Consider the following 24,958-nt stretch of genomic DNA (forward strand, 5'->3'; position numbering starts at 1 on the left):
ATGGTCGCCTCTGGTGGCATATGGGCACCGCTAGCCCTGCGGCTTGCTCGTAGCACCGCCTATAAAGCGACCAAGCTTATACGAAGCAAGCTTGCAACCATTACACGGCCCGTCAACGCCGCGGTCGAACCCGTCCTTGTCCGATCACAACCTCGCCATCCCATCCATCCGAATGCCTTTCTCCGCCAGCAGAAGAGCCGACGATGGCACTCGACCACTTCCACATACAAGAATATCGACGCCGCTGTGCGCCGATTCATGAGCACTGGCCGAATTGGTGAAACTCCACAAATCAATCGATCCAAGTTCCTCAACACCCGAACCGGCCAAGCAGTTTCTCAGATCACTGGTCGGGCTCCCTTCGCGAGCACTTTGCGGCCGAACCTTACAGGAGGTGCGCTTCCTCGTACAGCCGGTGGCTATGGTCTTGGTTCGGGACGTGTTGGTGGGGCCCGGTACTTTTCGCATGCACCCGCCTCGCAAGCACAAGTTTTTCAGAATGTATCTGCAGCGGTGCGAGCGTTCTGGATTTCCGGCCAAAAGGCACAGTTCGATGGCTTGAATCATCGTGGAGAGAAGCGATACCGCGCTGTATCGGCCCTGCAAGATGAGGCCTCCCGGAAAATGGCCTCGGTGCCCCACCACGTCGCGGGCTCCTACGTCGACTTCCGCCTAAACCCGGTCATCACCTCGCTCAGCCCTCTGGCTGGTGGATTTCCCTACCCATCTGCCGGTGTCAAGGCCCCAGCGCATGATGCCACAACTCTCAACACCGAAGGCTTCCTTGATGTGCTGTCCGTAGACTTTGCAAGGGCTCTCAAGGATCTCACCTCGACGCTAGCCGATATTAAGAAACTGTCGACGCTAGGAGACCTTCCTATTCAGCTGGAGAAAGACTTCATCCTGCGTGTTCGCTTCCCTGGCGTCGATGCTGACACAGTAGAAACTCTATGCGACGACCTCGGTCTTACGCGGGGAATTGTCCGCGAGGATTCGAATTTCGGATCTGAGATGGGCGTACCTCTAGCATTGAGGTTTCCTTATGCACCGAATGTTCAAGTAACTGGTTGTCCAGAGTTGTTGGCATTGACATCTCCTGGCGGGTCGCTCAGGTCTGAGGATAGCTTTCCCAATGAATACGAGTTGTTCGAGGGTTTCGATGGGCTTGATGGCAACCCCTGGCTATCCATCTCTGATCCAGAAGGCTATGAGTCCATGTCACCACCTCCTGTGAGCTCAGGCGAGCATTGCTCTGAAGAATTCGAAGGGTTAGAGGGCGTATACCGGTTCCTGGAAGAATGTGACCGAGTCCAAGGAAGGCATGGGACCACGGCTTAGGTATTTTTGTTAGCTTGACAAGTTTTCAGGCGATTTGTTTTCTCAAGATTGCTTTGCGTTAGCTGAAAGGGACCGGGAATGATTATGAAGGAATAAGCACGCTCTTTGTATCAATATTTTATATCCTTGACCGAAGAACATTTTGGTCTATAAATAGCAGTTTCATATGTTTACCACTATCGACAACCTGAATTTGATTTGAATTGAGTGCTCTTTTTTATGTGAATGCGGCTTACGCTAAGTGCAAAAATTCTGCAATGATTATGTAGGCCTTCCCGGATTGTAGGCCTGCAGGTGTAAAAATCAGTTGTTTGGGTATCTTCGACAAGCATAGGCTAGTTATGTCATTTCAACTGTGGTGGATACTGTCCAGGATCCAATCGTCTATCCATCCCTCACGCGTCAAATCTTGTCTTCCGTGTCCCTGTGCTCGGTGGCTGAGGCGTTTTACTATCTTTTGTGGACGTTTCCGATGGTACAAACTTGACAGGTGCACCCGTTGGCCTCGCTTTCGCCTGCGCGCTTTCACTCTGGCTTTGACGCAGTTGCTCCTTATACGCATGTCTAGGGAACATATCCGGGTCCCAGAGGTCGACAGGTAGCGTGGTACGATACTGATCGCGATTATCAAGCTCGACGAACGCCAGGAGCTTATCCGCAAGTGCTGGGTTCTTCATTGATGTGTTGTCAGCTAATCGTGAGTTGAAATGCACCCCCTTCTTCTTCAGCTCAAGGAAGTTCTCAAACTTCTTGCTCGTGACTGCAGAAGGTGATCCAGGCGGCGAAGGTGGGATGTCCATGTCCGGCACCGTGGGTAGCGTGAGGTCACGCAACAGCGCACGCGTCGCCGTATATGGAGATCCTGGGGGTAGCTGTAGTTCTACAGCTGTTGGGTCTTCTTCCAATGGTGGGAAGCTGGGTCCTGAAGTAGGCCCTAATTGTGGCCCATAAATGGAATGTTTTTCGTCTAATTTTATGTCAGGTTGTGAGCCCTTGAGAGTTTCTTTTGTAGTAGTGTCTAGCAAAGCCAAGTTTAGGACGAAGAGCTTCAAAGTTAGTGCTGGATTTGAGATTAACGTACCTTGTATGCTGTCTGTGTCAGCTGTGTCCGCTTCAGTCCTCCGCAATGGCTGGTCTCACCACAATCAGTACTGTTCTTCACACCTGTTGGACCAAGTCCAGGATACACTCATCGTCTACTCATACCTCTGGTGCGGGCTGTGCAGGTTGAGGCTTCACCTCTTCTTCCTCATCACTGCTCTCGTAGGCTACGAGGCCAGCCATTATGAATTGATAGAAGCGCAATTCTTTCGATTGAGTAACCAAAAGCTTTTCAAGATAGTTTCTTTTCCAATCTCCTCGTTTTACTTTTTGGGAAATGAAACTGCAGGATTCAACATCTGGTGTAGAAGCAGAATCAAGATTGGTCAAGTAGCCTACCTACATGCAGATGATAGGTACGTAGATGAAATATGTGGAGTGTGTATGCTCATCAGCTCAGAACAGCTGGCAATCAGCTGGTACCCAATCAGCTACAAAGCAGTACTGTTACATTCAAACCTGAAGTTGCAAGGCAGAAGAACTGACGCGCAGCTACGCCTACGCTAGGTACCTGCCTACCTAAACCAAGCTCCCGCAATGGGTTGGTTGACCTCAACCTGGAGCTTCACCTCACTCTCACAATCACGATTATACAGCTCCCACAACCACCCACGATCCGCTTGACCTCTACGGTTCCTCGTATTCTAGCACTAGACACCCCAGTCTCTTTCAGACCAAGATGGATCACAGACCGCATGCTTGGGGCCGTGTAAGTCAGCCATGATCTGCCCACCCATTTGCCGGGTACCTCCATCCAGCTCGAGACGACGAATGCTAATCCAAGCCTGCCAGCCCAGAGACGATGTCTACGGTGCCTATGATGCCTCATACATGCAGCCCAACAACGGGCCTAACCAACACACACAATCACCCATCGTCACCGGAACCTCGGTACTAGGCATGAAGTTCAAGGACGGCGTCGTCATCGCCGCTGATAACCTAGGTACGTCAACATATTCATATCCATACAACTATCTGTCCTCACCCCAAACTAACACAACTATCTCTAGCCTCCTACGGCTCCCTAGCCCGGTTCACAGACGTCAAGCGTCTCCGTACTTTCGCCGACTCGTCGGTCGTCGGGTTCGGCGGCGACGTATCGGACATGCAGTACCTCGACCGGCACCTGACGGAGCTCGCCATCGATGAGGCGTACACGAGCACGACGACGACCTCGAACGCCCAGCCGACGCTCAACGCGCGGAATCTGCACAAGTACCTGTCCAAGCTCATGTACCACCGCCGGTCCAAGTTCGACCCGCTGTGGAACCACCTGCTCGTCGCCGGCCTCGACGAGTCGGGCGCCCCCTTCCTCGCCGCCGCCGACCTGCTCGGCACCACCTTCACCTCACCCTCCCTAGCCACCGGCTTCGGCAGCATGTTGGCGCAGCCCATCATGCGCAACCTGGTGCCGGACGAGGCCGCCGTGGCGAACGTCACACGCGAGCAGGCCGTGGACTGCGTCCGGGAGTGCATGAAGGTCCTCTTCTACCGCGACGCTCGATCGCTAGATGCATACTCCTTGGCCGTCGTGACTAAAGACGGCGTCGAGCTGAGTGAGACCGAGAAACTCGAGAACCAGAGCTGGGCCTTCGCCGACCGTATCAAGGGATACGGCACACAGACCGTGTAAAAGACCTGACAATAATCATCGTCTAAATGGTGTGTAGATAACTAGAACGATGCATATCATGATCAGGATAGGCGGGACTCCGTTTGGGATTGTGCCTCGTACAGGACCCAACCTGGGAACTTCCTCGTGGGAAATCAAGGTCTACTTACCTACCTAGGATACCGCGGCATCGGCCTACTCCCCTTTCACTTTACGAAAGTCCACGTCTAGATATGGGATGAAGACAAGGATGCGATAGAGTAAACTACAAGCTTAAGACATGGTCATGTAACACTAGGTTGGTTACCAACCATACGCATCGCGCTATAATCCATCACATTTCATGACATTCGCTCCTGCGCCTTGTGAAATTATAAACCTCCCAGACATGGGTTTTTGACCATATCTGCTGAAAGAGGATATCTCTTGCTCTAAAAGAATTAACCGTACTCACTTTTAAGAAAGAAAATTCTTCGACTACTAAAGTGGTCGGTTTATACGCTTGTATATATGAAGGTTTTAGTGAGAAAACTGGCAAGTGCACAGATTCGACTGTCTAGTAGGGGTATGCAAGAATATGCCCGCCGCATCAAACTTTGTGCTATTGGCAGACGACTCTGTATACATGAGGAGTACATATCATCTTTTTGGTATCCAAGGGGCAGAATTGGTTTCACATGGCGATCTATTAGTGATGTAGGTCATCATTTAGTAACATGTGTCATCCATCTTCGGGTTTGCTTCCTGCCCGCGTACTGCATCCAGAGTGAACCACCCAGACATGATCTGGTATGCGTATGTTCTCGCTCTCTATATGAGACAGAACCAACGAATTCGCTTCGTCTAAATTTTTTCGTAAATCACAGGCAAACAAGAACGCTTATGTGTTATCCCATCCCAGCCATCAACCAAGTCCTTTTGAAGCCAACGCCGCAGTGAACGTCGACAACCTTTAATCAGAAGTCGCAGCTCTAAAAATGCACAAATGCAGATGTTTACTCGACAGTTACTGATTTGGCCAGATTTCGAGGGAAATCAACGTTCAAACCCTCCATAACAGCAAGCCAGTATGCAATCAGTTGAAGCGGGATAACGTTCAGAAGACCTTGAAGACAGTCGACAGTTCTAGGGACTTCTATCTTCTCGGCCTCGCTAGCTCGGAACTCCTCATCATTAGGATTGCAAATGACGATAGGCTTGCCACCACGAGCAGCAACTAAAACTTGGTTAGTATCCGAACGTACTGAATGGAAAGGGGGCGTTCATACCTTGTTGGTAGGCATTCAATGACTTCTTGAACAAATCATCACGTGTCAGAATCATAATGATGGGGAGCGACTCATCAACTAGAGCCAAAACGCCATGCTTCAGCTCGCCGGACATGACAGCTTCACAGTGGAGATATGAAATCTCCTTGATCTTCAAAGCACCCTCAAGAGCGGTGGAGTACTGACTGCCACGGCCAAGGAGCAACAGAGACTTCTGGTTCTTGAAGGTTTTGGCGCAAAGTTCCTTAATAGGCTGGTCAAGCTCAAGGATTTGTTTGATTTGGCCAGAGATCTTAGACAGGCCATCAATGATCTCCTCTCGCCTCTTGATCTTGGAAGCTCGGTCTTCGCTAAGAGACAGGGCAAACATGACCATAGCAACAAACTGGGAGGTGTAGGCTTTAGTAGAAGCAACACCGATTTCAGGCCCAGCATTGACGTGGACACCACAGTGGGTAAGAAGCGAGATGGATGAGCCGACGACGTTGACAATGCCGACGGTCAAGGCGCCGCGCTCCAAGCAGTATCGGAGTGCCATCAATGAGTCGGCGGTCTCACCAGACTGCGAAACAAACACGCAGGTGTCATCACGGAAAACAGGGGCCTCTCTGTCAAGGAAATCGGAAGCCAGTTCCACTGCAATTGGAATCTCCGCGAGCTCCTCAAAGATGCCTCGCACTGCCATGCAAGAGTGATAACTAGTTCCACAAGCAATGAAGATAATACGACGGCAGCGTCGAATCGTGGCAATGTATGATCTCAACCCACCGAGGGTGACAGTCTTGTTCTCCACATCAAGACGACCTCTCATAGTGTTGACGACTGACTCGGGCTGCTCGAAAATCTCCTTTTGCATGAAGTGGTCGAATTTACCCTTCATGATTTCTTGGAGCTCTAGCTCCAAAGTCTGGATGCTGCGGACGTTGGATGTACCGTCAGCCTTCTTCAGACGGTGGATGTTCAATGAACCCTCGTGAATGTGGGCAATGTCATCGTCCTCCAAGTACATGACCTTCTTGGTGTGCTCCACGATGGCAGATGGATCAGACGAGAGGAAGAATTCAGCGGGCATAGGCATGCCATCGTCGGTCATGAAAGCCCGGGATTGTGAGCGGTGGAGCAGTGACTTGTCGGGAGCACCGAGTAAAGCGGCATTGGGAGTCAAGAGACCACCAGACTGTTTCTTAAGAGCCACATTTTGCGAGGCAGCCTCAGCGGGCAACGCGCCAGTGTCATCCGAGTACTCAACATCGACAAAGTCGACCTTCATACGCTTTTGTGTCTTCACGCCAATAACTAAGGGCGAACCCTTGCGGGCAGCAACAACTTCGTGAGGGAAGTGAACCGACTTGATCAACAATCCGTAGGCACCCTCCAGCTCTGAAATAACTGCCTTAGCTAGGTCGACAAAGTCAATGTGTGGGTGCTGGTCATATATGTACTTGGCGAGCTTCGCGATACATTCTGTGTCGGTCTCGGTTTCGAATTTGAAGCCCTTGGCCTGCAGCAAGGTCTTCAATTCCTTGTAGTTTGTGATGATACCATTGTGGACAACGGAGAATTCCCAGGTGGGGTCAGATCTACGGAGAAAATATAAAATTAGCACAGGGATTCGTCAGCGTTGGCGATATGGAAGCGTTGGCATGTATTTACCGGTGGGGATGGCAGTTCAGCCGAGATGGGGGACCGTGAGTAGCCCATCGGGTGTGAGCGATACCGGCATGGGAATCAAAAATCTTGGTGAGGTCGGGCTTAGATTCATCGATCAGCTGCTTGAGTTTGGCGACCTTGCCAACCTCCTTGAATGCGAGGACCTCGTTCTTCTTGTCGCCATCAACCGCTAAACCAGCCGAATCGTAGCCACGGTATTCAAGGCGGGAAAGGCCTGTGAACAGCATGTGGTATTAGCTTCCAATCCAGCTCGCGGGGCACGAAACGCCACAGGTCACAGCCACTGAGGGGGTTCAGATCTCACCATTGACTAGGGTGTCGAGAATAAACTTCCTGTCCTTCTCGACCAGGTAATTAATGTAACCGAAAATTCCACTAATTGGTTGACTCGAGTCAGCACGGTGATGATCAATTGGCGGTGGCTGAATGCATTGCTGCAGTCACTTGAGCGGGATAAAAGAGGGGTGTGGTTGAGACGGTAGCATGATTTAGTCGGGGCTTGTAGAATGGCCAGCAAGCAAGCAAGCAAACAAGCAAACCATGCCGTGTGCCGAGACGCGGAGGGCCCCAAGTTCTGGCCCGAGTCGGTGAAGAGCGAGGACGAAGTTACGGGAGCGCTTGACATGGGGGGTTGGCACGCACGGGAGGGGAAAGAGTCGGTCAAACATACCACATTGTGCTCTCGGGAATGTACAGTCAGTACCTCTTATGCAGAATACCAGGAATGAGCGGAGATCTGTGTAGTCAACAGAAACTATATGTACTGTTGGCAGTAGTTCTGTATGGTCTCGAGGAGCACAGCAAGGGGAGCTGAAAGAGATGGAGATGGGGATGAGGAGAACGGATGGGTATGAGAGAGAGAGAGCGAGAGATGGACAGAGGAGATGGACAGAGACAGACAGAGAGAGAGGAGAGAATGAGACCAAGGCAAACTAGAAGAACTGGTCTGGGGGCTGAGGGTCCTTTATCTAGTATTATAGACGGAAAACCCGAAGATCAGAATGTAGCGTAGCGAGCGTTGCTATGCAGCAGCAGCAGCGGCGGCGGCAGCTGGAGCAACACGCGGTGAATCGGCGCCCTTGCTGATGACGGTGGTGGTGGTGTGGAGGCACCAAGCAAATCAGATGCTCTGAAAGCACACACTACATACTACGTATGTACCTACCACCACCACCACTACCTCCGGCCCCTCTCCTACTACCTAGATGTAACAAAGGCGTTGCGGCGGGGGGGATTTCTTCTTTGTTCCCTCTGCTCTGGCCAGACTGGCTGTTGCAAGTAACCTATGTATGTACCCAGTACCTTCATGATGTTAGGTGGGGTTGGGAATCCAAACCCTCCAACCCTCCAATGTTCATGGTGGACCGGGCGACAGGCTGAGGCCAAGTGCATATCTCAAGTACGGTACCCGCATCCAATTGTCGTATATCGCACATGCATACATGTACCGGTAGTATGCCTCTACTGTATTATGTATGTATATGTATGTAAAGTAGGTACTGCTAGGTACAACCCATACCCATTCTACAAGTACCATACTTCCAAGTTATATTTGGCGTGGCCGTTGGGTTTTATAGTACATGTGTCTAACTGCGCTGCAGTACATAAGGTACTATGTAGGGCATAGATATCTAGCATTCAGATAAAAGCATAAGGCCGTCTAGGCTACTTACAAGAGGTGCGACATGGCAGAGAAGTACTGGGTAGCGTACCTATGGCTGTATCTACGGATACGAGTCGCTTACTCCCTTCTACATAGGTAGTAGGTACTTGAGTATCTAGGTATGGATGCCAGGTGGAAGCTGGGACTCTGAGGTGAGCACAAACAGAGGGGGAGGCCTGGAAAGCAGGTACGTAGGTACTTACATATACACATGTGCAGGCCAGCTACAGGAGAACATTTGCTCTGGATCTCGATCATCTTCATCACCTCGCATCGTCAATATTAAGACGAACAGCTTACTTACGTAGTTATACGTAAATACTGATATTATATACTATAGGTATATTACTTACATATGTCCTGGGCAGCCAGTTGATTTCCTCCCTCTTAGCACATGCATCAAGCTGGCAGCTTATGCGTTTCATCGCAGCCACGTACACCACCAAATGGTTTCATGTGCTCGCCAATTGCACCGATCGTCAATATCGATGGTGCCGCAAGCTAGCGAGGCTTCTAGATACGCTACTTCCATTGCGATACCTAGTACTTACGATAGCAGCATACCGGTACCATGGGAAATTCGATGAGCAATCTTCATACGAGCCCTAAGGGTGATATCGACTTGAGCACAGCCTCTCCATAGCGTCCAAATCAATAGTACCCTTCAGCGACAAAAGACATGCCATTGCCGGGCTGGTCGGGCATACCGTCGTTGCTTGAATGGACCTGGCTGTTTTTTCACGTAGTGCAAATCCTATGTCATGCAATTGGAGCCGTCGCCATCGCCAATACCGGCAGCTCTTCGTGTTCAGTGGGCGTTGTGGGTAGCACCCCTGACAAAGCCAGGCCAGCAAGACTTGAGATGCCGCCGCTTCTCGCTAATTGGGACCGGGGTCCAGACCCTGCTCTTGGGGCTGTACAGCCTGCTCGCCTGGCTTACATGTTATTGGTATGTATGGTCTGGTATCGTGGTGCAGGCCACAGCTTTTTTTGTGCCTGAGCTAGCCGAGCTAGCTATCAGCAGATCCCAGCTCTGGGCGCCCACACCCGCGGCGCGGTCGAATGCTACGCTGCAAGCACTGCAGCTCGCACTACATAGGTACGCTACCTATTTCATCGGAACTACGACCATGTGCGAATGTAAACACCCGCTGGCTTTTAGCTATTACCAATTCCGTGCGACAATCATGGAGATCAGTCTGCGAACACGAGCAGTGACGCCATTTTCAAAGAAAAAAAAGGGGGATCTGAAGTACAGGATACTGAAGTACATTAGGGCAAACGTCCGTTGTTTGGTATTGTGTCCCCTCTATTCCCGACATGTCGTCATACGAGAATATCTGGAATATGGAATACCTGTCCTACCTATCTTCAAATTCAATGAAATACGCAGGTACACATGCCCTGGTTTCGATTAGACTACCTCCTACAGCCTATAATATTGGTCCTTTTACCTGTCTGTTACGATAAGCTTAACCTTACTAGGAAACCATCGTTGGCAGCAACCTAATCGTTGCTTGTCAGACAGGACGATAGCTTCTCACCTCAGACCTTGAATCGTTCGGCATCCCACCAATCCTAAGGCCTACGTATAGTCCTTAGCCAACTTCCATGTGAATAATCCTACACAGTCGACGGGTCATTCCAAAGAACCCAGCAGTTTGCTAGTTAGCTTTCGGCCGATAACAAAAAAGGGCGCCTCTACGCATTACCCCACCTAGCTTGCATTATCAACTAATGCTGGTGATTGGTCACCTTTGTTTAGAATCTCAATAGATATCGCCAACCTCTTTACAAAGCCTTCAAGGCAATAACTAACCTACAAAGGCGCGAACCCACTCGGAAGCTGTTATAATCACGCGCGCTTCGAATCATAGCCGATTCACGTTAGGTAGTAGTCCTCGTAATGGTGTCGACACTTTCCCTAACCCATGACTCTGTCCGCCACGAGCTCAAGGTGCCTGGCGCCAATTTAGTATTCGAGCTATAACATCCAGCGAAGTGGGATCTTTCGGCAAAACCATAGCCACAAGGTCCCTAGGCCCACCGGCCAAAAGCGTTGTTGGCGGAGCTGTCCGCCGGCTTTGTAGCGCCAGAAAAGGGCAATTCGGCCAATGCTAGCCACCATAGCGGAGAGGGACGTTGATCCAAGAATAGCAACTTCGCCGCCGAGCCGCCTTTTGGATCATGCGGCTTGGAGAAAAATTCATTTGGGAAGCTTCTTCGTGAGCATTCTGGTGCACTTCCTCCCGCCCGCTGTTTTGCACCGGTTTTGAATGCTCACGACATCAACATCGCCTTCTGAGACTAACAGCCAACTACTCGAGCTATTGATTCTAACAGGAATTTACGAGCCTTGGCTTCAGACCTAAGCAACATTGATACATTATGTCTGACTTAATCCCACGTGCTGCAAGCTATCAGTCTAGTTCGTGAGCAACAAGTCAACCAGCACAGCTTCTTCAGCCGCGCATTCAGGCAAGGCGAAATCTCACATACTCTCTCTCAGAAGAGCTCAAGTCTGGATCATAGGCAGTCTTTATCAGCCGCATCTCAGCTCGCTCAGCTCAACTCCGCATTTTTATAGAGTTCGACTCCCATTTCAAACGTGCCTCCCACGTGCCAGGAATGATTCTATTCCGGCTTATTTCATGACCTCGCTGGCGACGTGTATCTGTTGGCTCTTCACTACATGTATATACATACTACGGTTCACATAGAGCTAGATGATACGTGACTAGAGTGCATGTATCTATATATCTTACATCTAAAGCTGTCTGGTTCAGGTAAGACATACTGCACCTCACTGCTCTCGCTTGCGTCGTCTATGCATTTACTTGATGTCAGTGGCAGGCTGGGTATCTCACGTGAAGAGTATAACTACAAGGTTATCAATGGGTGACTCGACATTCCGATACTTCAGTCCAGAAAAAATAATAATGTAGACCTAGATGGAGTGTGCAAGAGGCGGGGAGTATAAGTGGTAACCCTATCCGTACCAATTCATATGGTATCTACATATTTATTTACCTATCTCTCTGTTCATTTATTTATTCATTCATTCTTTCTATATATATGTATACACCCAATCGCCAATAACCAAGAGATACCTAAACATACTGACTAGGGGGGAAATACCAAGTATCTAACTCTTTGATAATTCTTAGCCGACGGTATTAGCATAGGAGTAAGTGCAGGGTGTATGTCGATTCCAGATGTAATCAAGGTCTGTCTCGAAGGAAGAACATGATTTCCGCACCGATGCCGTGGGATAGATACTATGCCCTAACGTTTCTACATCCGCTGCAACTTACGTGGCGTGTATATAGTCGCTTATTCCTTTGGTATTATGTATATGTGTATACTCATACTTATTCTTGATATGGTCCCGGACAGGACCCGGAGATATTGAGATTGCACTTAGGACATAATCAGATGTAATACGGGGATAATGAACTCTTCTTTATCTACTTGAGTTGTCCAATACTGGTATCTACTTCCCTAGGTAAGCGATATCTAACAAGACACTTATATAAGTAGGTAATTACTCGCCCATGTGCGCCCGCTAGAGAGTTAGAAGAGCCTGTGTGTGAAGGGACCATTACACACACCTACATACACACACATTAGCCCCAACCCTCGAAACACCCAATCCAACAACAAGAAGCAAAGCATCATATTCCAGCTCAGTGTATATACCACATCCATCATCCAACGAGGCACAGACAGACAGGCAGAAGATCCTACACCTACCTACCTACCTACCTACCTACCTACCTACCTACCTACCTACCCACCCATCCCACGAACACAAGACAAGTTTACCCCGTCCGTACAGACGTGCTCACCTCATATCAAAATAATACAACCCCGTAAAAGAAAGAGTCAATACAAGTTCAACATCAACCACGAACAGTGGTATTCGATAGATAGGTAGAACCTTATATACCTACCTACTCTCAGTCTAGGAGCGACATGCATTCCATTTTCCATTTCACATAACACGGTAAGCACAAAGTAATAAACGAACGTCAAAAAAAAAAATCACAGATCAGAGGAAAGTCAGATCTCATCAAAACGTACCCCGATTCACCGGAGCCAGTAAACGACGAACACTTTCTTTCGTCCCGTGTCTGCGGAGACAGACAGAGAGACAGACAGGCAGGTAATGTCTAGATATAGGTTCCATAGAAGTACACATTGTTGCACCAGAGGCAGATTCCAATCACCCTTGATCAGTCCGTCAATAAGCTCTCTTTTTCTCTCGTGCAGATTCTCGGGCGCTACGTAGTTAACCCCATCTATGTGTTCATGACTTCCCGTTATCGTTCTCTATCTAACTTAAACCCCCCAAGTCCTCACAGCTTCTGGTACTCGAGCTTGCCTTCCAGTTTCTTGGCCTCTGCTAGTTTCCGCACGGCCTTGTTGAAGTCGTCTTGGTTGACGGCGTCGCGATAAGCCTTGATTGCGAAGAGGCCGCTGGATGAGGGGGATATGGTTAGCAAGCTGTCGAGCATGGATGGGGGTTTAGAAAGTGGAAATACGTACGCCTCGGTTACGACGTTGCGCAGATCCGCACCGTTCAAGCCATCGCTCATCTTGACGACGCTTTCAAAGTCGATGTCGCCTTCCGTCACGACGCTCTGGGCGTGAATCTTGAGGATCTCGAGGCGGCCGACCTCGTTGGGCAAGGGGATCTCAATCTTACGGTCGAGACGTCCGGCACGTAGCAGCGCTGGGTCTAGAGTGTCGGGCCGGTTGGTGGCCATGATGATCTTGGTCTTGCCGAGGTAATCGAAACCGTCGAGTTGGTTCAGGAGCTCCATGAGCGTCCGTTGAATTTCTCGATCGGCACTGGTACCCTCCGAGAACCGACGTCCACCGATGGCATCTATCTCGTCCATGAATATGATGCAGGGCTCGTGCTCCTTCGCATATCCGAACATCTCACGGATCAAGCGCGCTGACTCCCCAATGTACTTATCTACAATAGCTGATGATACCACTGTACGCGAGGATAGTATGTTAGTTACCGTGTTTGAGGGGGAACTTTCAAGCATGGAATGGCCATACCCTTTAAGAAATTTGTCTCTAAACTGCTGGCGACGGCTCTCGCTAGTAGAGTCTTTCCCGTTCCCGGAGGACCATACAATAGCACACCTTTCGGCGGCTTGATGCCTACTCTCAGGAATAGCTCTGGGTTCTTCAAGGGCAACTCGATAACCTCGCGCAACTCTCTGATCTGATCGTTGAGACCACCGATACCCGCAAAGCTGACCTGGCCGGGGTCCTCTAGCGACATGTTGTAGACGAGGGGGTCGACTTCGCGCGGTAACATCCGCATGATGGTAAGTGTCGTCATATCTAGGGCGACACGGGTCCCTTGCTTCATCTTCGCCTTGTCCACCTTTGATCTACAGCCGACGACGTACCTAGGGCCCGAGGACGCTTTTACGATGACTGTGGAAGTGAGGAAGTAAGTCAGTGCACTGTCTTATCGATCCGTCACAGAGCAGCCGCGGCGCTTACATCTCTCATCGTCCAGCTGCTTCAAGACTTCGCCAATGATCTGGCCTACACTTTGGAGTGCCTTTATGTTCTCTTCCGTCTGGTTGTAGTCTCTCTCTAGACCCTTGATCTCTAATCGTAGTGCCTTTAGCTTTGATTCCCACTCCCGCGACTCGATAAGTTTGGACCGGAGAGCTTGCAGGGCTCCCTCTCTTTCCTGATCGGAAGCCATTGCTACTGTTCGCTAGAGATCTAAGTGGTGTTATGCTGGTTTTGGATGATACGGAAAATGCAGGCGAATTCGGGAGAAAGAAGGGCTAGTATGCTGAGTTGGTTCGGGGTGATGCTGAACAATTGAAGAGTGGTGAAGCTTAATTGCGAGGCGACGGCGGGAGGCTCCGAGGCTGGTAACAGATGTTGTCTCTGTCCGTCTACAGTAGGTGCCAAAGATGACGAACAGCTTGGGGTGCCTGCAAGGCTAGTAGACCCGATTTTTAGATACATGGGTACTAAATAGTAAATAGGGACTTACTGGCTGTAATTGTTTCTCTACCACCACCGTACATATACAGTATCTGCACCGTGACGCAGACAATTATCTGACAATACTACATTCTGAATTCTTATGAACAAGCTTTACAACTAACCATATCTGCAGACATTCATCGCATCTGGGGTGGGTTAAGTTCTTTAATGTGCTTAATAGCTCAATGGGGGCAATAATGGGCAGGACGTTATATGGAGTACCACCGTTCCTTTTCCTTGAGTCACATGCCACATGCTCTGGGTATATTCTACTATGACGCCTATGACAATATGAGATATACAAGGGAAAGAATAACATGTAGCCGGTCAGCCTCGCTCTGAATCATGTAGTGAACATACTTCAGTTCGCTCATACCCAGTAAGACATGATCCATCTTTCTATGCTTCCAGCACCTTATCATTATCATGATCATAAAGCCTTGAAGGCAGGTATTGGCCTTATATAGCCCGCCTTAGCTTTTCTGCCAGTCAGCTGAGATCTCCTCTCTGACTTTACGGCACCACTGCCAGATAGCCGCCTCGAAGTCTTTCCAGGCCTCAGGCTGACTATATACGACACCTTTCACGTCCACTTTGAGCACCACCTCCCATCGCAGCTCGGCTGCTTTGATCCAATATCGCAGGTTTTCAGCACATCGATATGGCTTCTGCGTATCTGTATGGAATGTCCCAATGGCACCAAAGCGTCGCCGCGACTTCTTAACAGCGGCATTGTGTAGCTTGACAAGACGGAGCCCATTCTGTAGACTTGCTAAGAATGGGGTCGGTAGTTCTGTTGCCGAATCAATGGGTGTCCACGGTGGTAGCGGATCAGCTTCGCCATCGATGGACGATAGAAATGCAATTTCACGCTCGATCTCGCGACCTGTCCAGTCACCCTGCAGCCACGTCCAATTTGTCCTCTCAGTCTTTTCAGCCGTCTCCAATTCCTCATCCTTCTGCAACATTGCGCGAATATTAGCGATCCACGATGTCATCACCTTCAGCTCATCCTCACGGTACCCGCCAGCGAAATTCCTAGTCGCCGTATGCTTCAGTACTTCCATGACAGAGAGCAATTCGGTTCGAATCTCCTTTTCCGACTTGATGGTGTCCAAACGGTCTGGGTGCTCATGTGCCGTATAATACAATTTGGCGGCTTGAATTGCTAGCGTCATCACATCAAGTACTTGCATACCCTGGATCTCATACCAGCTCGGCCCAGGCTTTGGGGACGCGGTGGTAGATTGCGGCGACGAAGCCGTTGTAGGGGAGGACACAATTTCCTTCAAAACTTTAGCTGCGTCATCCAATGTTTTGGTGAGACTGGACTTCAGCTCCTCAATCGTGGGCGGTTTGACAATCGGCTTTTCTCTGTGCATGTAGGTACTCGTTGTTGGTGGCAACATGTCAACTTCCACCTCCTCGTACTCATCTGAGTCGAAACGATCATGGTCAAAAGTAGGCGACTCGACCATAGGCTCCTCGCCGAAGTTCTGCGCTGGCAGATCTGGACTACTAGCCATAGAAGCATATGATGAATCGCCATCCAGTGGCCCAAGTTTGGGGCTCAATAGAGAGCTATCCAATGATGACAGGTCCAAGGTGGCTTTAGGGTGCCGTTTCCTAGCCAGCTGCCCACCTTTCCCATCCAAGAGACCTGTCCGGGCAAAGTAATACTGCAGATGTGATATACTTCCCAAGCTCAGCACGCTATCTCTGTGCCTTGCACTTGCGGCAAAATCGGTGCCTTGTGGTCTTGAGTAGCCGCGACGCTTAGGTGGCCTTTCCAAGTTTAGACTGGATTGACGGGAGGAGGCGAAGCTAATATCAGACCGCCGCGACTGATAGCTCGAGGATGATTTGCGGGAGTACGGCTCGCTGCCTATAGAGTCTCTGTAGGAACCATCTGTGCTCGACGCCCGCGATATGGAAGAGCCTGTGGATAAGCAGCGTGATATGGGCGCTCGCGAGTCTCGAGTGCGCATGGGAGTCGACTCGGGCGAAGGCGAGTCGCAACGTAGAGTGGGTGGCTTGTCGTGACTGGCAGCCATCTTGTCGTCGTGTTACCGCAGGAGACAGTCAGTGATCTCGGTATTCAAGCCCACCAAGCACAAGATGATCGAGAGCTAGGTGTCTAGGACGAAGACCCGAAAGGAGTGGTGTAATGCTAGAAAGGTCTGGCAAAGTCGGCAGTCGGGTGTAACGCTGTCAAACAGAACTTGAAGGAAAGTCGCAGTAGAATGAAGCTGCTCCACAGCTTCGAACGTGGCAGAGTTTCGGATGCGACGTGGGTTAAGAGGTGGATTAGTCGGGGGTGGGAGAAGAGTAGGTAGAACCTCAGAAGGCGAGAGGGTTTATTCTATTATGCAAGGAACACAAAGTTTGGAGACTGAAACATGAACGAAATGTGTCGGGTTAGGCAAAGACCACGGGACAGGCAGGCAGGTCAGCATTAGTGTAGGTATTAATATAGATGGATAGAAGCTCGCACACATAATAAATCGGGGAACAATAATCAAGAATAAGCTGTGAAGACCACAAGATACCTATAAACAATGATCGTGTGTGCATTTGCAGACAATAAGCAACGAGCAATAAAGCAATAAGGGGTCATTGCCATGACCTTGGCTTACCCCTTTGAGTCTGGCTTGTTCGTTCATGTGTTCGATGCTAGTGGAAGGTTACCTAGGTGGAGGGAGGGGTGGAGAGACCGTATCTCCAACAGAGAGATGGAGATAGGTACATGTCCCGGGTCCTGTCTCTGTCCTGGCCTGATAGGTACCTCTGCTTGAAGTATACCAATGGTGAGTATTCTAGCAAACGAGGAGTGCTTCAGTACCGGCGGTGTAAGTATCTCTCCATCATTGATCATTGATCCCGAGCGGAGAAATGAGACAGCGACCTGGAGATTTGCACCCGTAATTTATTCTTAGGTGCTTAGCTTACGTGCTAAATGCCTTTGGTCAGGGCAAGAGGCCAGGGCCCTATTACTAGTGTACACTAAGTGGTGCGCACACTTACCAATCAGAGTTGCGCTGTTTGCTGCCGTTCCGATCGCGTCGGACTTTGTACGATACGCGTACCATAAAGGAAGTCATTTAGCTGTTGCGTTAATGCTCTTGTTGTAGTAGTTACAATGCCTTGTAAAAGCCGTACCGCCCGGGTCTTGAAAGGCGTAATGATGATGCTCTTATCATTATATATTGCTTCCTTGTCGTGATGGGAGCTTGTACATGTTTGGCGAGTTGGGCTTTGTCAGTTCTCTCAGAACAAAGTAAACAATCTCGGCATTCAAAGTAAATTAAGGCCTGCCGACTTGTCCGGGCAACAAGATTTGATGACATTCCTCGAACGTTTACAGTACCGAGTACGCAGCGCTGCTTTCAAATCTGTACGTATCCACCTCCATAAGTAAGTAGGCTATTCATAGCAATACAGATCTACCAGCTGCCGTGCCGGGTCTAGATATAGATATATAAATCTACCGACCTACTGTAGAGTATGCCTGTTACTGAGTCATTATAAATCATTATTCGCGTAACCCATCAGACCGATGGATCGATGTTGTGGTTACTAGTAAGTGGTCGGAGCTTAGGTGGCGTCCCCCAGTAGCGACTATTCCACGCAGAATTGCAAGCCGGCTGGATTCGAACAAACCGATTGACAATTCGCGAAAGATGAGAGCCTGAAAGCGTGCTGACTTCTTTGACTGAGGATGGATATCATATTCTCCCATACCTAGTTGTTGTGCATGGTAGACGGTCTTATCCTCAAAGAAGTTTGACGCCTTCTCAATACACTTGACTGCCAGACCATGATCGATGCGACGAAATTGTATATTAGCTTACTTCTTATGCCGATCTCCCGCAATTAGCTGCCACCGATGGTCGCAAAAAGCAAGGCCATGATGTCCCCCGCCAACCCTTGCTATGATGCCTACCATTGTAGGTATGTGGTTGTTCTGCAATGGTGTATCAGGACACAACGAGATAGGTACTCGTACAGTAGATGGTTAGCGACCAGTATTACATGATTTTGATTGTGTTCCCGTATACCTCAAGAGACCACCTAACTACTATGAGAATGGAACACTAAAGGTTACTATATATGTAGGCTAATACGCTGTTGTTGTGCCACCATCGTCCCATTGCCAACAGTCTATATGTATATGTAGATTCGATATTATCTCCTGCATGGAGGCTTTCCGTCGTCATCAATATCAAGGCGAAGTGCCAAACATCACGCTCCTAGCATGGTTCATCCCTTTGATGCATCGCATCCGATTGGCTGCTGCTCTATCACCAAGTAGGCAAAGCAGGCATCGGAGTGCAAACCACGAGGGTCGGTCGCAGTAGTGGCAGGCAGGTTCAATGGTGTGTGTAGGTATACAGAGGATAGCTCTTCGTACAAATGGTAACAGACGATGGGGAATGTTTCATCGGCCCTGCGGCCATCGACAGAGCGCCCTTCGCCTATTTGGCCTACCATGTGTCGAGGGCTGTCAGTTTTGTACGACAAGTATTTCTTTTCCAGCCAACGACTACCAACCAGCCTCACAAGGGATGTTGAATCGTGTCGAGAGAAGGCTGGTCGTTCGTTGTGCTCGATCACTCTCTTTTTATCTCCATCTGTTTCCCCCCAATCTCTGAAACGAGTCTCCTACTCATATTTCCCCTTATTCGTTTCTTAGCAACTTATACATGTATTTGCACAGCTAGGGCTGAAGGTCGCATAAATACTTAGCCGGATTCGCCAGGCCGCGAAATCGAAACACGTTTGATCCCCAGGGAGCTAGCGGACTTTACTCAATCAATTGCAGCAGACGCCATCGAGAATTTGATCGAACAAGAAAACAAAACCTTTGAATATTTCCCATCAATATCGATCAACATATACAAGTACACCACTATCGGTAAAACTTGTCTACTTCTCTAGAGCTACTCCAGAGAAGGCAAGTCGCCAGACAAGGATTGGAGACCAATTTGCAGCGAGTTAATAGAGAACCCCTATTAGCTCATCGATCCCACCAAACAGCAATCAGGTCTGCTCGAAGGTCAGCTTGGGTACCTACACTATTGGTAGGTAATTATGCATTGGCGCCTCATGCGCACGGGAACTACTACATCTGTACAGCCAATTGAACAGGGCAGCTAATGAGTTCGAACGAACAGGTAAAGAGAAGGGGCCAAAAAAAAGAAGAAGAAGAAGAAGAAGAAAAAGAGAGAGAGAGAGAGTTAACAAGTTGAAAGCCAACCCCACGCAACCAGACCATCTTAAAGGACCCCACAGTATCACCATCATCATCATCGAGGTTAACTGGCCCTGGTTATTATTAAAACCTTTAGAGCACTTTAGGTGATACAATAGTGGCTCTCAGCGGTTACCAATAGGCAATCAACTGGCCAAAGGTTAGGTACCGTAGATAGGGAGTGTGCCTCTGTGGGATCCCCTATAATCCACCAGTACACCTGCCTGTTCTTTTGAGGTATTCATTCAATCCTTCCACCCAATCCCCCCGTCGTAACTTGGAAGTTGTTCTACGATTACCTTTCTTAGGTAATTAGGCACCGGGAACAAGCAAGATTCACTTCGACGATGCTCCATCCGCTCTGCTCGCTGCGCACAAGGTAACAACGGCAACTGGCACGGCCCCGGCACATTTTCGAAAAGGCGATTGCTCGGATGTTGTTCGCTGTCCAACTTGATTGAGACTTGATTGGCCGCTGTCACTGCGCCTATACCACCTAACCTCTCGGCCGGCCTATACTGCACATATTACATATTGATTGGGTCCAGCACCAGACATAGCAGGCATACCAGGCACACCAGGCACAGCAAGAGGTGTAGTGTAGTAGGAGGTAGTGTAAATGACAGGTCTATCCACCACCACCCTGGCTCTATTGCCTCATCCTCCCTCTCATTCTTCCTCGTCCCCTTCCCCTCTCGCCCATCACGACCAAGATAGCAGCCGTCAAGCTCCTTTGGCCCAGAAAATCCAACCGGGATTGCTAGCGCCCACATCAGCGCCCGCGCCAGATCGACAACATGTCGCCCGTGCTCCGCCAGAGCCCATCCTGACTTTTTCGGATCTGTCATCAGACCTCCTTCAGCTCGATTCCTTCGGCGGTTCCCTGCGACAGAACGGCTCGACTGCTATCGACGGCACTGCTTGCTCTGAGACCAACGACAAAGCTACCCCCCCGACCGCTAAGTCCACCGCTCTCCAGCGTCGGAAACCGAGTCCCGGCTTAGCAGCGCGTCTCAAGGCCCTGGGTTTTGGTTCGGGGCCCAAGGACTCCTCCGACCCATCACTTACCCCCTCGCCACAAGAACCTGTTGGCCGACTTCCCGAAGACCAGTTACGAACCCTCGACCTCAATCATCAACTCAACTCCACGGGATTTGTCGTCGAGCGACGTGGCCGCCCGTGGAAGGGTGCAGGCGCCCCTCTGCAACTGCTGAGGTCGAGGTCGAGCCGTGATTCTCTTCGGAAACAAGCCGATGAAAATAAGTTTGCGACCTCCCCCCAACAGGAAAACCACAGCTTATCATCTCAGCCGCAACTTCTTCCCGAGATCTCCAAGTCTGCGCCACTAGAAATGGACACTAACAAATATATATTGCCTGATCACACCAACGGCAACGGCACCAAGGCGACGTTAGAAACGCGCCGCGATCACCTTGAGCGAGATGTGCGTGTGCCGAAGCTCGATGATCAAGATCCGCCACCACCTCCACCCTTGCCGAAAGACACGCCGCCAGAGGGTACAGCCCCAGCCGAGTTCTCGCACAATCTCCCTTCTTACTTCAATCCTCTCGGACTGCAGCGGCCTGGATCCATTTACACGATATCCCGCGCCTCATTTCACAACCAACTTGCTCAGCTGACGTCTTTATCACTGCCCGATGCCAGACACCTATCTAGCAGAGTTGCCGCGATACCAACTGCGCAGGCAGCCGCAAAAGCATTGATTGGTGCTGCTGAACAAATCCGACAATGGATAGCCAAGGCCTCTGAGGTCATAGAAGGACTCGACAGCGAGGATGACGTTGAGTGGGCTGCGGCTGGTGGTAGGGAGGGTTACGAAGAGGTTGAAAATGCTATCACTAGGTTTGAGGAGCTGATCAATGTTTACGTCACCGCAATTGAGGATATGCAGGGTCGCAGTGATATTGCTAGTGTTTCAAACGATGACCTGCAGAAGGCTGTCACGCAGATGGAATTGATCATGGGTGACTGGACCAAGATTCGCAAAACGCTTAACAATGCCAAAGGTCAGGTGGAGACAGCTATGGAATGGGAAGAACTCTGGAACATGGTTCTGGGCGACATACAGAATGAGATGGATGATCTTAGCCGGCTTGTCTTCGAAATGGAAGAAAGGCGGCATAAATCCATTATGGCCGTTTCGGGTGGTGATGGGGTTGATATCGGTGACCTTGAAACCATTGTCGAAGAAACGCCTCCCGCTGTTGTCCGTAACAACCGCTTCAGTGTACCAGCGTTTCCACTCAGTCCAAGCTCTCCAGGTACTCCAGTATTAACCCAGGACGATTCGAGTTTGCTCGCCCTGTTTGCTCGCATGCAGCCACTCCGAGCTTCATTGGACTTTTTACCTATGAGGCTCTCCGTTTTCGAGGCAAGGGCGTCACAGACTTTCCCAACCGCATGCGACGAGCTAGAGATGAGGAAAGAAGGACTTGAAGCCAGCTACAGGAAGCTCGAGAAAGACGCAGACTCGTTGAGAAAGGAATTAGGCGAAGACAAGTGGGTTCTTGTCTTCCGTGGTGCTGGCAGACAGGCGCAGAAACTCGTCGAGTCTGTAGATCGTAGCATGACGAAGCTACGAGAAAGTATCGACCAGGGTCTCCAGTTTTCAAACCCACCTGTAATGGGCAAGAAGATTGAAAACTATGAGGCGAAGAAGACACATTATGGGCCAGCCATTGAACGTGTCCTTTCCATCATTGATAAAGGCGTTAAGGATAGGCTTACTGTCAATGGTGAGATCTTACGATTTCATGCCGAGATACAATCCCGATGGGAGGAGCTGAAGGGCCAAATGAAAGACCTAGACGGCGTGTTGGAGGAGATACAGGCTGATAGGCGCAACCAACAACTGCGAGACTCGATTTCAAGCATGCTTTCGAATGACAGATCTACAGTTGGTAGTGGTAATGAGACCCCGGGTAGCTCCCCGCCCTCATCAGTCGTCATGTCCAGCCTCGGGCTTGAGCCTGTCACCCCTATTCCTAAGAACAAAAGCCGCTCTGGTAGCACCAATAGCAGTATCCCCCAGCCCTCTTCATCGCGGAGGAGCAGTTCGACACTCGCTCCTCATTCACGGCGCACCCCAGGATCAAGGCTCTCGGTGCTGTCCAATTCTTCCAATCTTTCACCCCCGGTTCGTAGTGGCTCTGCAACACCCCTCGGAAGTCGCCTACAAAAGTCCACCTCGAGCGTCGCGGATAATCGACCGCGTTGGAATTCATCTACCAATACTCGAGACTCCGATGTCGGTCATAACTTTAAACCTCTGACTCTCACTACTCCGAGCCCATACACAAAGAGATCTCCTACCCCTGTCCGCTCCATCTCGGCGCTTAGTCCGGGGTCACGGGAGTCTAGATTACCACTACGAAGTCCCCTTTCACGAGGAGCGTCTGCTTCTCCCGCTCCTGATAGCACGCCATCTAAATCGAACGTTTATTCACCGCTCTCCTTCCGAGAGCGAGTTGCGGCGGCCTCTCCTAGCCAGAATTCTCCACAGATATTACCGGCACCAAAACAGCGGCTGACGTCAAAAGCATCCGCCAGTGTACTAGACAACCGAAGGGCTTCGTTCCATCCACCCAGAGCACTTGGTGGCCCCGCCGATATCAAACGGAGGGCAGCCAGTTCACTCTCGACGACGGCAAGACGTACAAGTCTCCTTCCAGTTCCTAAGTCAAGTACAAGTAACGATGTTACTGGCCGTGTAAGTGCGACAGGATCACGTAAGAGCAATGGCGGGACGGACGATGGCAAGCCTCGCTGGCGTTATTGAGCTAGATAAGTCCAATTAGGTGCGCCATATCTTTGATTCTACATAGCACGAGCCTGCAAGCCAGTCTTGAGCCTCTCAATTCGTTTCGAAGAACCTGAACAATAATACCCGTTTTCGTCTCAGCTTTTACTGTAGCCATATGGCCGTCCAACACAACGGCCTTAACTCTCCATGCCGCACATCCTATTTCCCTTACTATCCATACTTGTCTCTTCAGCTCCTTTCCACTATACATGAGAGAAGTGAGAAAAACACTAGGAGCATGCACCGTCGGCGTATTTCATTTAGGGTGAGGGAAAAGGGAGGAATTGGAGCAGGGCGTTTCATCATTGGCTCTTTTTATTTTTTCGATTCTGAACCATCTCTGCGGTGTTTTTGTCAAATAATACTTTTTTTTTCTATTCTTTCTTCTATACCGTTCAAGATACCTCCTCGGCACTCTGATCTGGGACTTCTTCCTTTTTTTCTTTCACCTCGTTTCGAGGTGTGTGTGTGTGTGTCTTTGAGAGAAGTTCGTGGAAAGCGAGCGAGAAGTGGGCGGAACTCAAGCCTTGGGAAATTTGTATAATTGTAGCAATAGATATCGAAACAAAGACGGAAAGGAGTTGGAAGAGGGTAAGTCTGCCTGGATTGAGCGTCTGACCTTGCTTGCCTTGATGGATGAATGGATTGTGAGGCATGGGGAAGAAAGTATTGCGCGGATAGTCAGACAGACGGACAAGTGGAGATGCGATGCAGACAGGAAGAGATTTAAATGAATAAGAAATGGTGGAATATGAATGGTCTTGTTGTCTCCTGTGTGCGATGGATTGATGCACTTATATGTAACCTTGGAACTGAGCTGTCGAAATCGTAAGCCACATGTTACACTACATCGAACCGGCACAGCCTCTGAGGTATACTCCCAATTCTACCTTGTAGGAAGCCTTGCGCTTAAGTGTTTAATATCCCACAATGTTCATCTGCTACCTTCATCTCTTGCTCTCATCTCCTGCCTTCATCTCCTGCCTTCATCTCCTGCCTTCATCTCCTGCCTTCATCTCCTGCCTTCATCTCCTGCCTTCATCTCTTGCTCTTATCTCTTACTTTCATCTCTTACTCTCATCTCTTACTCTCATCTCTTACTCTCATCTCTTACTCTCATCTCTTACTCTCATCTCTTACTCTCATCTCTTACTCTCATCTCTTACTCTCATCTCTTACTCTCATCTCTTACTCTCAT

At 49.7% G+C, this 24,958-nt stretch overlaps 8 protein-coding genes across 8 annotated transcripts; 4 read left to right on the forward strand and 4 right to left on the reverse strand.

Annotated features, from left to right (window-relative positions):
• On the forward strand, nucleotides 1-1,338 carry F5B22DRAFT_646541 (uncharacterized protein; the record flags this gene model as incomplete). Its single annotated transcript, XM_047978743.1, has 1 exon — nucleotides 1-1,338. The coding sequence occupies one exon, from the start codon at nucleotides 1-3 to the stop codon at nucleotides 1,336-1,338; it is 1,338 nt and encodes a 445-aa protein (XP_047830907.1).
• Nucleotides 1,339-1,656: 318 nt separating this feature from the next.
• On the reverse strand, nucleotides 1,657-2,836 carry F5B22DRAFT_181158 (HCNGP-like protein-domain-containing protein). Its single transcript, XM_047969413.1, has 3 exons — nucleotides 2,545-2,836; nucleotides 2,420-2,468; nucleotides 1,657-2,356 (listed from the first exon to the last, which is right to left on the reverse strand). Exons 1-3 carry the CDS (start codon nucleotides 2,620-2,622, stop codon nucleotides 1,734-1,736), a joined length of 750 nt encoding a protein of 249 aa, XP_047830908.1. The 5' UTR covers nucleotides 2,623-2,836; the 3' UTR covers nucleotides 1,657-1,733.
• Nucleotides 2,837-2,912: 76 nt separating this feature from the next.
• On the forward strand, nucleotides 2,913-4,317 carry F5B22DRAFT_181333 (proteasome endopeptidase complex, beta subunit). The gene is made up of 3 exons (XM_047969414.1): nucleotides 2,913-3,148; nucleotides 3,232-3,382; nucleotides 3,450-4,317. Exons 1-3 carry the CDS (start codon nucleotides 3,119-3,121, stop codon nucleotides 4,070-4,072), a joined length of 804 nt encoding a protein of 267 aa, XP_047830909.1. The 5' UTR covers nucleotides 2,913-3,118; the 3' UTR covers nucleotides 4,073-4,317.
• Nucleotides 4,318-5,046: 729 nt separating this feature from the next.
• F5B22DRAFT_636352 (glutamine:fructose-6-phosphate amidotransferase) lies at nucleotides 5,047-7,217 on the reverse strand (the record flags this gene model as incomplete). Its single annotated transcript, XM_047977276.1, has 3 exons — nucleotides 5,047-5,267; nucleotides 5,320-6,899; nucleotides 6,973-7,217. The coding sequence occupies 3 exons, from the start codon at nucleotides 7,215-7,217 to the stop codon at nucleotides 5,047-5,049; spliced, it is 2,046 nt and encodes a 681-aa protein (XP_047830910.1).
• Nucleotides 7,218-8,697: 1,480 nt separating this feature from the next.
• F5B22DRAFT_606572 (uncharacterized protein) lies at nucleotides 8,698-9,785 on the forward strand. Its single transcript, XM_047974932.1, has 2 exons — nucleotides 8,698-8,840; nucleotides 8,994-9,785. Exon 2 carries the CDS (start codon nucleotides 9,333-9,335, stop codon nucleotides 9,651-9,653), a length of 321 nt encoding a protein of 106 aa, XP_047830911.1. The 5' UTR covers nucleotides 8,698-8,840; nucleotides 8,994-9,332; the 3' UTR covers nucleotides 9,654-9,785.
• A 2,935-nt stretch (nucleotides 9,786-12,720) lies between these two features.
• Nucleotides 12,721-14,625, reverse strand: F5B22DRAFT_606576 (P-loop containing nucleoside triphosphate hydrolase protein). The gene is made up of 4 exons (XM_047974933.1): nucleotides 14,183-14,625; nucleotides 13,727-14,113; nucleotides 13,202-13,658; nucleotides 12,721-13,132 (listed from the first exon to the last, which is right to left on the reverse strand). Exons 1-4 carry the CDS (start codon nucleotides 14,391-14,393, stop codon nucleotides 13,012-13,014), a joined length of 1,176 nt encoding a protein of 391 aa, XP_047830912.1. The 5' UTR covers nucleotides 14,394-14,625; the 3' UTR covers nucleotides 12,721-13,011.
• Nucleotides 14,626-14,753: 128 nt separating this feature from the next.
• F5B22DRAFT_181429 (uncharacterized protein) lies at nucleotides 14,754-17,023 on the reverse strand. The gene has a single exon (XM_047969415.1). It carries the CDS (start codon nucleotides 16,738-16,740, stop codon nucleotides 15,160-15,162), a length of 1,581 nt encoding a protein of 526 aa, XP_047830913.1. The 5' UTR covers nucleotides 16,741-17,023; the 3' UTR covers nucleotides 14,754-15,159.
• A 3,253-nt stretch (nucleotides 17,024-20,276) lies between these two features.
• Nucleotides 20,277-23,945, forward strand: F5B22DRAFT_181445 (KAR9-domain-containing protein). The gene has a single exon (XM_047969416.1). It carries the CDS (start codon nucleotides 20,557-20,559, stop codon nucleotides 23,734-23,736), a length of 3,180 nt encoding a protein of 1,059 aa, XP_047830914.1. The 5' UTR covers nucleotides 20,277-20,556; the 3' UTR covers nucleotides 23,737-23,945.
• The last annotated feature ends 1,013 nt before the right edge of the window (nucleotides 23,946-24,958 follow it).

The sequence above is a fragment of the Xylaria bambusicola genome, assembly GCF_022495145.1.
Source record: "Xylaria bambusicola strain CBS 139988 unplaced genomic scaffold F5B22scaffold_20, whole genome shotgun sequence".
Lineage (NCBI taxonomy): Eukaryota > Fungi > Ascomycota > Sordariomycetes > Xylariales > Xylariaceae > Xylaria > Xylaria bambusicola.

Coding starts and splice junctions, on each gene's coding strand:
- F5B22DRAFT_181158 (XM_047969413.1), bottom strand. CDS start 2,622: ATGGCTGGCCTCGTAGCCTACGAGAGCAGTGATGAGGAAGAAGAGGTG. Junction 2,469..2,544: donor CTGCACAGCCCGCACCAGAG/GTATGAGTAGAC, acceptor TGGTGAGACCAG/CCATTGCGGAGGACTGAAGC. Junction 2,357..2,419: donor TGACACAGACAGCATACAAG/GTACGTTAATCT, acceptor TGGCTTTGCTAG/ACACTACTACAAAAGAAACT.
- F5B22DRAFT_181333 (XM_047969414.1), top strand. CDS start 3,119: ATGGATCACAGACCGCATGCTTGGGGCCGT. Junction 3,149..3,231: donor GACCGCATGCTTGGGGCCGT/GTAAGTCAGCCA, acceptor CAAGCCTGCCAG/CCCAGAGACGATGTCTACGG. Junction 3,383..3,449: donor CATCGCCGCTGATAACCTAG/GTACGTCAACAT, acceptor AACTATCTCTAG/CCTCCTACGGCTCCCTAGCC.
- F5B22DRAFT_606572 (XM_047974932.1), top strand. CDS start 9,333: ATGCCATTGCCGGGCTGGTCGGGCATACCGTCGTTGCTTGAATGGACC.
- F5B22DRAFT_606576 (XM_047974933.1), bottom strand. CDS start 14,393: ATGGCTTCCGATCAGGAAAGAGAGGGAGCCCTGCAAGCTCTCCGGTCC. Junction 13,659..13,726: donor AGAGACAAATTTCTTAAAGG/GTATGGCCATTC, acceptor CCTCGCGTACAG/TGGTATCATCAGCTATTGTA. Junction 13,133..13,201: donor CGCAACGTCGTAACCGAGGC/GTACGTATTTCC, acceptor CCCCTCATCCAG/CGGCCTCTTCGCAATCAAGG.
- F5B22DRAFT_181429 (XM_047969415.1), bottom strand. CDS start 16,740: ATGGCTGCCAGTCACGACAAGCCACCCACTCTACGTTGCGACTCGCCT.
- F5B22DRAFT_181445 (XM_047969416.1), top strand. CDS start 20,557: ATGACAGGTCTATCCACCACCACCCTGGCTCTATTGCCTCATCCTCCC.